General features: G+C 50.3%; 1 protein-coding gene across 1 annotated transcript; it reads right to left on the bottom strand.

Moving 5' to 3' along the window:
- Positions 1–7,308: 7,308 nt before the first annotated feature.
- Positions 7,309–7,983, bottom strand: DNAJB8 (DnaJ heat shock protein family (Hsp40) member B8; the record flags this gene model as incomplete). The annotated part of the gene is made up of 1 exon (XM_084292989.1): positions 7,309–7,983. The coding sequence occupies one exon, from the start codon at positions 7,981–7,983 to the stop codon at positions 7,309–7,311; it is 675 nt and encodes a 224-aa protein (XP_084149115.1).
- Positions 7,984–12,014: the final 4,031 nt, after the last annotated feature.

Raw genomic sequence — 12,014 nt, 5'->3', positions numbered from 1 at the left:
AGTTGTTTAACATCCAGCCCCTGCCTCTCTGCCATCTCGAGCAGGACAGCTCGAAGCTGCTCAGCTCCGGATGATTTATTTGTATTTATACCTGCCAGGCCCAGTGCTGTGCAGCAGCGCGACCACGGGGACCTGGCAGTGTCTGGGGTGCTGCGGAGCAGGACCTGACCCTGACGTCCCCCCGTGTCACCACCCATCCCATCCAGAGGTTTATTTTCAGCAACTTTGCAATGCAAACAGCGGTAAGATCTCTTCCTGAGCTCCAACCACCATCCCTGGCCGTTCTCACTGATGCTTCAGTTTTCTCCCTTTCCCCTGAGCCCAGGCTCCGAGGGCAATTCCCTTATCTCTGCCTGTTTTGTTTTGGTATCTCACACAGCAGAGTGTCTCGAGGTGTCTCTCCTCCTTCCTCCTTTCCAGCTGTCTGTCTCCCTCCATCACTTTGTCACCCTCAGCTGCTTGTTAGTCTCTGCTTCCCTCCTCCTTCTCCCTAGTTGGTCCATTCGTCATTTTTCCTCAGTAGTCCTGGCTCCTTTCTCTCCCACTTCTTCTGTCTCTTGTTTCTCCCTCCTTTCTCTCGTTCGTTTTTCCCCCTAGTGTCGGAACTTCTTTCTTTGATTCCCCCCGCCTCCACCTCCCACCCTTTATAGTGCTGTTATCTGTGATTTTGGCAAAGAGCACATTTATTGGGGAGGAATATCCCCATGGCAACGCAGCAGATGGTGACTTTTGATTAGCTTGGCTTTTTTTTTTTTTTCCCCCGACTGCCAAATCACAATCCGTCTTTGAAATTAAATCAGGCTGTGATAGCATCAGTTGTTCTGGAGAGGGGACGAGAGAGAAACAAGACTGAAGTATTACAGCGGGAGCCAGGATGTAATGCAAATTCGTGTTTTTTAACCCCAGCAATAAAACCCCCCTGTTCATTCCAGGAGCAGGAGGAACCACAAGAGAGGGAATAATAAAACTGGAAAAAAAAAAAAAAAAAAAAAAAAAGATTTTGGAAAAAAAAAACATCACCCCACATGGGCTCCTCACTCCGAGCATGCTGGTGTTTGTCTCTGTAGGGCTGGTGTTGCCCCTCGCCAAGTCACCAGTGCTGCCAGGCCCAATCCTGCAGCTGTTTGAGCACTGCCGAGGGTTTTTCTCTTGTCATGGATGGTGGGAAGAGGCCAGGTTGTCAGCTGAGCAATTGGAGCAGCTATTTATTAATGGGGTGCGGCATCCAAAGCAGGAGGAAAACATGAGCAAGTGGCTTCTGGAGGGAGACGAGGGGAGTTTCAGGGTAAAGCAGGGAGGCAGAGGAGCTGGAAGGGGTGGCTGGCATTGGCGAGCCAAGATGCTGAGGGATGGAGGGCATGGGAAAGTGAGGAGATGTCTGTAAGGGCACCGGGGAGGTCTGCGCCTGGGGAAGGAAGGGCACAAAGCTGTGCCATGAAGAGCGAGTTGCAGGGCATAGCCCCGTGGAAGATGGGGAAGCAGATATCGGCGCCAGACAGTGCAGAACTTTCTTGAACGCCTCAGAAGTGGGTGGTATTCGAGTCCCACGAGCTCTTTCGCCTGGTGCCTTCTGGAGGGTGACCAAAGGTGAATGCAATTGAGCGCTAATCATAGCTGAAGATAAAGGAGGGCTTGAAAATGAAAGCTGTGGAGAGGAGATGACTAATGGCCCGGCCATTTCGTGGGAACTGACGCGTCGGCTCAGGCTGCGAGTCTGCCGGGCTGCTATCTCCAATTACTCATGTTCCCCACGCAGGAGTTCAGCAAGCAGTTGTCTGGTCTCCGTGCTGACTCCTTTGGACGCAATGAGGTTAGAAGTTATGGCTGAAGGTAAATAAAGAGTCACGTCCAGTCTTGGTGAGGCTCAGCTGAGGATGGAGAGGTTTCATCAGAAGCTGTGCCCTTGTGGCCCGCAAAATCTTTGAACGTATGGGGTCATCTTGTTCTTTATAACAAATAACTGAGGTGTTCCCAGTACACTTCCTGGTACGTAGTCCATGCTCTCCCGCTTGCTTGGAGCTATGGGCCTCCACTGTGACTCTCCCACTGCATTTTTACTCAAACCAGTGCCTTTTCCTGCTATTGCTCCAGGGGACTCTGAAGGCTGTCTTAAGTTCTTCCAAGATAAGCTCTCTGGCCAACAGATAAAATTTTGCTGCAGATGTTGTTGCTTCTGTTGGAGAGCTCAGTTTGGGAGCATTTTGTGTACGCCTGGTGTTAGATCTGATGTTCTTTGAGGAGAAGAGACGATTTGGGTGCAGGGGATGAGTCAGGTAGGGATGGCACTGCAGCTTAATTGCCAGGGGATATCCCAGGGCCTGATTCTTCCCTGTGAGTTGATGGCAAGAGGGAGAGCTCCAGGCTGCAGGAGCTCATGTGTCAGAAGACAGCATGGGAGAAACATTTCATGAGCACTGTGCGACCTAAACCTCTTACCAGATCTCAGGTGGCTACACAGGGGAGGTTAACCCATGGTCCAGTCTGTTTACATGGTAAATCCTAGTTTAGACAAGAGTTTGTAGCTGCTGGGCATTGCTTCTCTTGCGTTGGTCAGATGGCTGCTGCCCAAATGGCTGAGCTCCTTGCCCTGGGCACCCTGCCAGCGTCTGCCTGCCCTTAAATCTCTCCCCCAGCCATCTTCCCTTGCAAGCACCTTGCAGACGTGCTCTTCTCTTCCCTCACGCACGCCCCCAGGAGAAAAACATCATCTGTAGGAGCCGTGCGTGCTGTGCCTGTGTGCTCTGCCCCGCGGTGCTGCCCTGCCCGAGCCAGTGACCCCCGGCGGGGTGCAGGAGCTGCTGGTGGCTGCGAGCCCACGCTGCCCTGCATCCCGCCGGCACGGCGTGCGTGTCCCGAGCGGTCCCAGCACGAGCCTGGCATCCGCAGGGCTGCGATCCAGGCCAGAGAAGCTGCACAAAACAAACCGGCTGTGACACCGCGGCAGCGTGCTCCAGCCTCTCCGGCTTGACACCGCATCGTTGTATATTGATGCCATGACACCAGCGCTCAAAATAGCACCGGGACAATTTGATTTCCTGCAGATCTCAGGATGGGGTCATAAAAACGGAGACTGTTCTGGAGAAATGGGATAGGGTGGAAATGTTTGTAGTGACATCACAGCCGCTTCCATGCCAATGGCCTCCTACTGCTGCAAACATGTGATTGTGATTTTGTTGCACGCTCCATCAGAAGAGAGCCAGGCTGGCCGGGGAGGGAGAGGGAGGAGAAGGGACGGAAATATTCAGTTCTTGTATCTTGATTCAAATATCTGACAATAGCCTTGCAGCCTGGGGTGCTGAGTGATCAGGAGTGGGGCTGTGGGGCTGCTGCCAGATCAGGGGAATCCAGGGGTTTGCAAAGCCCAACTGGGGGCTGGGTAAGGACCCTTGGCTTTGTGGTGGAGGATGCTGCTCTGCATTGGGGTGCTTCGTTGGAGAGTTGGGTGGTCTCCTCATGCTCACTCTTCCCCACTGGTCCCAGTTGCATTTAACGTCACTCTTCTTGGCAAAAACAACCTCCAGGCCTGAAATATGGCTGCAAAAGCCACCATGTAGCTGCTGTCTTTTTGGGGTTCCTACTATAGAGGGGAACAGATCTCGGTCTTGGAGCTTCACCCGCAAAGCAGGGAGCAGCAGTGAGGGGTTTAAGTAGCTGAAGGTGGAGAAGGGAAAAAGGGAGCCAAGAGATGGGAAGAGGAGAGAAACAGAAGTCAGCCCAAACGGCAAAACTGGTCTGTGTCTGAAGGAGCTCGCAGGAGGAAACCTTGCTTTCATTGCCCCACAAAGGGCTCTGGCGGCTGCAGAGCCCAGCTCGGAGCAGTATTTGCAGGGGGATGGGGCAGTGAAGGGATCTGGTTAATGCACCCCTCCATCCGATTAGGCTGTCAGAAAACCAAACCGCTTCCATCACTGTCTGAGGAGAGACCCACTCCTTGCTTAATGTGCTCGCAGTCCCGTTGCTGCCACTCCAGGGAGTGGGGCCACCGCCACCGCAGTGTGCAGCAGGCTGTGAGTTTAAAATCCTATTAGGCAGAGACTAACAGTTGCAAAAAGAAAGCAGGTATCCCCTAGTGGGGATTTAAAGATGTTTAGACATAATTGGATTTTCCAAGCAGATGTCATTATTGTTAAACCGTTGCCCACTTGATATGTTCAAGTTGTTGGCTGTAATTGCTAAAATTAGCAGGTCTGTATAGAGCAAAGGTCAGTCGGTTAATATTGTGATTTAGTATTTTATGAAGTAATTCCAAATGCTTTTATGTATGTTTTTGTTTTTGCAGCCTAAGCCCACATTAAAGTAGTTGTGGGGCCTGCTAATAAAATAATGACTCAGTCTCTCCGAGCCGGCTGCCGGCCGGGCTCGAGCCGCCTCCGCTGCGCGCTCCTGCTGCTGCTGCCAGGGCTGGGTGCCTGGGGCTAGGGCTGCCCTCGGGCAGGAGCCCTCCAAGTGGCTCCAACCCGCTCCCTTCAAGCAGAGCTGGTGCTTGAAACCAACCCCTTACAGCTTGCGGTGGCTGAGAAAAAGTTCTGCCACCAGAGCCTCTGGTCCTCGTGGTGGATCAGCTGTGCCTGCGAGCACCTTCAGCGAACGCCCCTGAAGGACGCACTGCTGGCCTCGCAGGTCCCAAAACACAGCTTTTTTACAGGGAAGGTGTATTTCTGGAAGAGCCTGCCCTGGGACAGGCAAGGGTTTACTTCCAAGGCTACGTTGAAAGGTTTGCTGAGGTTCATTTATTTTTGTAACATGGGCATAACCCATTTCCATGGATGGTTTGGGTACACCTGGCAGATTTCCTGCTATGGCAGGAATGCAGAACTTTGATAATGCAGTCTGACCTGCTTTCTTACCACCAGCCCTTTATGGCACTCTTTTTTTCCCCTTTTTTCTTTCCCTTTTTTTTTTTTTTTTTAATCTATAATCTTTTGCTTGCAGGAAGTGCTGAGAGGTGTTTTGTGGCCTGCAGTGCACAGGGAGATGTGGAAGAAGAGATCTGCAGGTCATCCTGGACCCAACACTTACTGCGTAAGCAAGCTTGGGTCTCTTCCTGACCTGTGTTCCCATATTCCTAAGAGCAAGTTTTGGTGTGTGCAGCTGCCAGGACTGCCACAGGAGCTCTGTGTTGCTGCAAGAGGTTGTGGAAGCGATCTGAGCAAGGGATGAGAAAAGGAAGTGTTCACTCTTAGATGCTGCCTTACATACTGCTGCAAGGGAGGGAATTGATGACCCAATCAGGCCAGGTCTAAGATGTATCTAAGATGTATCTGCGTATCTTGATCACAGATCAGAAATCTTGGTTGTGCACAAAAATATCCCATTAGTGGGTGAGATTGAAGCAAAGCTTCAGCCCTAGCAAGCTGAAAAGGTTATGGAGCTGGGAATTCAACTCTGGTCCAGATTTCAAAACATGCTATTTTGATTAAAGACCGTTTCAGCTTCCGATCCAAAATGTGCAATTTTTTTAAACCTTGAACTTCCTCCAAAGTAATGTAAGGTAAATTCAAATGGCCACCACACACGAACACAGTGTCCGCATAGGGAATGTTGGTAGAAGTGTTTACTTGTTTGCTCTGACCAAAATCATCATCTGCCTGCACCAAACGCAGAAATTCTTTGTGAACCCCGGGGTCCCAGTGCCTGCAGGGCTCCTTACAGCTCTCAGACCATGGAGGAGCAGACATGGATCACCCCGCTGGCTGTCCCTGCTCCCATCACTGCTGGCTTCCCTCTGTGAACCCACAGTGTCCTCAGGCTTCTCCTTGCCTCCCAGTGCTGTGCCCTTTTCTCATGGGAGAGGGTCTCACAGGGACTTAACAGTCCTTGATATAACAAATGCAATTTTGTTCTGTTTTTCTCAGCTGAACATGGCATCAGTTTGCTAAGGAAGGCAATTTATGCTATGTTTTTCTTTTCAAAAGTAAAAGGTTTCGATTAAGTATTCTGGCAAATTTAACTTAGTGTTGGGAGTCCTTTATGAATATCCCTACCTCACAGTCCCCTTCAAAGCACGGGAGTCTGTTATTCCCATTTTACAGCAGAGGAAACAGATGCAAAGACCTGCCCAAACACAGGCAGCAATTGCAATCTGGATTACAGTGAAAATGTCCCTGAAAGCTAGTTCTGCTCTCCAGGGAGACATCAGTGGGCAGGACAAGCTGGGAAACTCAAGGGGACGTAGCGTGGGACCAAAAATGAGAGGCGTGTAGGATTTTAAACGCCTAAGGTGATGTGGCCAAGCAAGAAACAAGGCTCAGTGGTTCATGTCAGCACAGGGGAGGGCGGAAATGTGGGGAGCGCGTTCCTCAGCTCAGTGGAGGATGAAAGCAGCATGCTGCCAGGCTGTGCAAGAAATGCATTGTGAGCTGGCTCTTGCAGCTGTGAGCAAGACAATGAGGATGGTAAAGTACCATCTAACTCCCCGCATCCAGCTTTGCACAAAGAGGGAGCTAAATTGAGCCCCCTGGAATCTGTTTGCTCATGGTTTGAATTTAGCTGGCTTTGTCTGAACAACTCCAAGCAGAAAGGGACCATAGGTTGTCCCAGTCCAAGACCCAAATTCACCTTCTCCTTGCTCGCTTTCTGCCTCTGAGCTACACAGGGGTCTCCAGTCATAGTTTGCAGGGTGTTCTCAAGAAACACATCATTTTCTTTTATGGTCGTTAAGGAACAACATTTTCTTCCTTCCCTTCCTCACTGAAGTCTTCCTTTGTTTTATTTTTCCTGTGGCAGTCCCTCTCTTCTGGGCTCTGCCTGACCCACTGAGCCTCCCCATTTCCTTGCCTGTATACAAAATCTGTTGCCAATGAGTACGGCCCTTGTGTGCCAGTGCCCAAAGGCAGGACAGCCTTCACTCAGCCTCAGGGCTGTGCATGAGGGTCAGACAAGAGTCTTTATTCTTCTAGCCAGCAGAGTTCAACTTCGGCAGAAGGGTCCGCTTCGAGGGGTGGGAAGAGAGCCTGTAGACTGTAACAGAGCTCCCTTACCTGTTCACCAACCAGCCCATCTCTTCTTGCTCTACTAGCTAACTTGGTCTATTTGGCAAACCAGCAAGGTTCTTTTGTTTGTATTTACTGTACCTACTTAGTGAACAAGCAGTGTGTATCGCCTTACACTGGGTCAGTACAGCCCCCCTCCTTAGTTTAGCATAACTTCTTATCTTTACCTGTCAAGTATTTGTTCCAGGCCATTGAGAAGCTGGCACCGGTTGTGTCATGAACTCAGCATTTATTAATACTGCTCATAGTAGATCCCATCCGCTGAGCAATGAGGGCATGTCCCACAGCTTGCAGTTGATGCATGTGCTGGGGGACGTTATAATTTCAGGTGTTCTCTTCCATTTATCGTCACAGACCTCAAATGGCCATCTTCTTCCACTTCTATTGTCTCCTGCCCGTTCTCGATGATTTTCCGGGTGGTGACCTTCTTGCCGTTGATCCCTTCAGTAGTGGTCAAGACTGATCTGAAACTGTGTGGCTCAGCCATGTCCTCAGCAAAGGAGAAGGTGGGCTGCTCACTAGGGCTGAATGGATTAAATGGCATGAAAGACTGCACGAAGTCAGAAAACAAACTGGAGCAGCTTCCTCTTCCACTTGGACCGTGCTTGTTTTCATCACCATTCCTGAGGTTGTCAAATGGGTCCCAGAAAGCATGCACAAAGGGATCCATCCCTCCAAAGAAATCCCTAAAGATCTCATTGGGGTCTTGGAATACATAAGTGGTGTCAAAAAAGCTGTTATGACCCATTGAGGGACTTCTTGCTCTGTGGGAAATGCTCTCCTTAACAGACCTGTCATAGAGCGACCGTTTCTGAGGGTCAGACAAAACCTCGTATGCCTCAGCGACAGCTTTGAATTTCTTTTCAGCTTCCTCCTTGTTGCTGGGATTCTTATCAGGATGCCATTGTAGTGCCAGCCTGCGGTAGGATTTCCTAATGTCATCCTGGGAGGCGTTTTTTTGCAGTCCAAGGACTTTGTAGTAGTCCACCATCTCAGAAGTGAGGTGAGGCTGTTTGGAAGTCGCCTGGTGCCTCTCTCCCACCAAGGATTTGAAGCCTGGGGGTGTCCAGCTTCCAGACACAACTGGACACCCGCTGCCACTGTGTGCCTCGGGGACAGGCAGGCACTCGGATCACCCCTTGCTCCGCTTCGTCCTGTGCTGTTACAGGAGGCAAGCCCCGTAAAAATAGCCTTTTTTTGAAGCCTGTTGTTCCCAAGTCATGGGATTATGACCTCAGAGGGGGCTCAGCCAACCACTGCTCGGCTGATCTGACTTCATTCTAGGGTGGAATGGGTTGTCACCAGCCTTGCATTTTCAAGCAGATGTCGTACACATGTTGTAGTCGCCCCATGGGACTGTGGTATGGCAGCTGTGATGTGTGGCCTCATCAGCTCGGTTTCTGCCTGTACCTGCCCAAAGGTGGGATTCTCAGACACACGCTGTGCTTTCGTGTGCCATCCAGGGAAGCGTTATGCAGTCAGGTCATCTTACATCCATACAGTGTTTCCTATGGCAGCAGCCATAGGAAAGCTGTTTGCAGTTTGGCTTCCCACAGTTGGGGAAGAGTGTTGATAAGTTGGACAAGGCTCAGGGAAGATCCATAAAATGTAATTAAGGATTTGGAAAACATGCTCTGGAGTGATACATTCAGGGAATGTTTCTCGGTATTAAGAGGAAGTTCAACACCAGCTTCATCGTAGCCTCTGAGAACATGAATGGGAACAGACCTTCAGTGGTACAGGGATCTTCAGACTCTCAGGGAAGGAAGCTGGAAGGTGGCACTAGCAAATTCTAACTCCAAAAATGTTGCACGTCCTTCAGCGTGAAGGTAGTAAATCACTGAAACATTCCTCATGTGGCCATTTTTAAACCCAGAGTGGACCTTTTACCTAAAATCCTGATTAGATTACCATTAAGGTCTCTTCTGAATTTATAGCCAAGCCTAATGCTTCGTGAAGAGCTTAACTTCCCTGTTAGTACCAAAATAAATGCCAAGGATGAAGATCTTTGACAACCTCAGCCTCTTTTCTATGTGCTTTTTGGGTATTGACCCCAGGTGCATGCACGTACACAGGGATGCCCCATGAGCTCAGTGCAGACAGGTTCAGCCTGAGGAGTTGGGCTTTGCTGATCAAATGTTTGGCTATCCTGCATCTGTTTCTGTTCCCTGCATTTTCCATTCCTGTGGGAAATAACAGATCTGCACAGGGAGTCGTTGCAGGAAGGAGGTCTCCAAGGAGGTGCCAGTAACAAGAACTCGGCTGTCTGTAACCCTGTCATAAACACCTACTGGTGGCAGCATGTGTTGCAGATCACTGCCCTCGTTTCCATCATCCAGCACTTGGGGAAAGAGATGAGAGCTGCCCATGTGAAAGACCATGTGTGCAGTGTACGAGCTGGCTGCTTTGCTTGAAATCTTCACCAAGGGGCTCATTCATTTTGTCTGGTGGACTTTTTTATGACCGTCTATGGGACTTGAGGGCGATTTGAGCTTGCCACCAAAATGTGCAGCAGCTCCTAGCCAGTGTCACCACGGTCTGTTTGCAGATGCTTGGCAGACATTTCGAGAGCAATTGCTGTTCCTGTTGTTTGCTACCCAGAAGGGAAAATGGGACATGAGAGGCAGGTGGGAGAGGCCTGTTGGAGGGTCCCAGGCCAGTTATCTGCTGCAGGGAGTGGGGGCTGTGCACAGAAGGGAGGAGGCGACTCTGTCTTGGGCTGACTCCTTGCAAAGCATCTCCTCCCCGACCTGCTTTTGATGATGAGTGCCCATCTCAGACTGGCTGGCGCACTGGATTATCTGTCTTGGATTTAGCGCGTCCTACCCATCTGAAACATGGGGAATGGTTTTTCTCCTGTCATCCCAGGGCGGGGGACTCTCGCTGCCTGTCTGTCTGCTGCCTGCAGCAGGCGTCAGACGTTAGCAGCCATTCGACAGGGGCCACTGCTGTGAGCCAAAAGAGTTTGCGAGGAAGAGAGAAAGGGTTGAGGAGAAATGGGGAGAAAGGGAAATGAGAGAGACGTGCACACTTAAGTAACTAGACCCAAACTAGCCTGGCAGCCCCATCCCTAGAAACCAAGGCTTTGAAATGAGAAATGTTTTTCGTATCTTAAATCTCAAGTACAAACAATAAAAACCAGCCTAGACTGTGTTCTTTGAAGAGAAAGTACGAGTGACCTGAACAGTGGTTATCAGCAGCGTCATTAAGATAAACCCTTAACATGATTTAAAGCATCCGAAACTGAAGGCAGCACTTTCAGATACTAACAAAATGGTCTGACATTGGGGATGAAAATCAATAGTAATCTGATGTCACTAAAAATACTCAAAAGTGTCCCATGGCTGATGGAGGTGAGATTAGTGTAAATATTTGTATTCTAATCAGTGGCACGCGAGGGCTGGAGGCGGCCTTTCTGTCTATTTAATTAATGGAGTGGCTTTTTAAAAGGATCCTAATCATATGTGATTGTATCTGCTTATCAACATTTTTGCTAATTAGATGATATGGAGGCAGTCACTCTGCTAATTCCCTCATCCAAACAGCATATCCTGCACAGATAAAGTACAGTCTCTTTTTAATAAGAAACAATCATGAGACAGACTAACCTTAATGGTGCTTATTATCCGAGGATCTTTGGGATTTTCTCTTCTACCCACCCCCTCCTTCCTTTTCCTCCGGTTGCTGCTTCAGTATGCCAGATGGATGCGGATGTGGTGGTCCCTGTCCCCCCATGCTCCAGGCACCACCAAGTCCCCCTCGTCCCTCCCAGCCAGGCGTCGGGCTGGCGTCAGGCTGCGAGGGCAGGGGTGGTGAGCAGGTGGGGATGGGGAACAGAACAATGGGCACCAAGGGATGAAAAGCCCTGAGATTTTGGTACCTGGACCGCTGGTGACCCCACATTTGTGGCCCCCATCACTGATCTTGCTCCTGACACCCTAAAATGTCCTGGTCCAGAAAAGAGTGAGCATCTCTGAGATGTGGGCATTTTCTTCTATTGTTGTTGTTGCTGTTGTTGTTATAGTTTCTCCTGTTTTAAAAGGGACTGGGGACGAAGGGAAGTCTCCCTGAGTATTTTCTTGCCAGCCCTATTGATCCCATGACAAGCCTGGGTTTCTTTTATCTAAAACATGAGCCGGAGACATTTGTTCCAAGTCCTTTGGCTATCCAAACAAACACAGGTCACACTTTGCCCCGCCAGTCAGGCTGTCATCGGCTGCCTGCCCCCAGGGCAGCTCCGCTCACCCCCTGCCTGCTCCCAAAGTCTGGCCAGGATGGGCACGTGAGCCTGACCTGGTGGGGGGACAGACGGACCTGTTCGTCTTCAGGAAGAAGATCGGGACTGAAATTCTGTCACCCCAAGAGCATCTGGGTGCACCGGAGGAAAGAAGGGGGTAGGTGCCTGGTGTTTAATTTGGGGAGGTTGTTTGCTGTGTTTGCAGCTGTGGGTGTTGGGCAGAAAAGGATTAAATGGTGTGGATTCCTGCCTCTGCAGGCTGGAGGGAGGGCCAGCGTGTCCTCAGTGCGGAGACTGGCGGCAGGACGGGACATGGGATGGGGCTGGGGAGCGCTGCCTGGGAGAGATTCCTGGGGGCTGGAAGACAGAGCTGAAGGAGGACTGAGAGAACTGGGTCTGGATCCAGCTTTTCTGAGCCTTGAGGCTAAAACAAGGTTTGGGCAAGAGGACACAGATTCTGGGTGGTGGTTAAGGGCAGGAACCTCCCCAAAACTGCCATTTTTTGAGATAAGAATCCAAAGGGAAGGCCTGATCCTACTTATTGGAGTCAAGGGGCCTGGCATGTTTTTGATGTTACATCATGCCCAGGGCAAGACCTTACTCCAGTCTTGGAAAGCACGAGCAGTGATGTAACTTGTCTCCACGGACTCCGATCCCAGCAGAATTCAGAGCACTTCAGTTTCATTGCCTGGGTCATCTCCATGTGTCATCTACAATATTCTCACCCAGGCGTGGCTCCGCTGAGGTTGCACTCAGCGGTAGGGTTGGCTGGTCCCTCTGCTATT

The sequence above is a fragment of the Netta rufina genome (genome assembly GCF_964035555.1).
Source record: "Netta rufina genome assembly, chromosome: 10".
NCBI lineage: Eukaryota > Metazoa > Chordata > Aves > Anseriformes > Anatidae > Netta > Netta rufina.
Note: the sequence above shows the minus strand (reverse complement) of the source record. Positions and strands in the feature narration are given on the sequence as shown.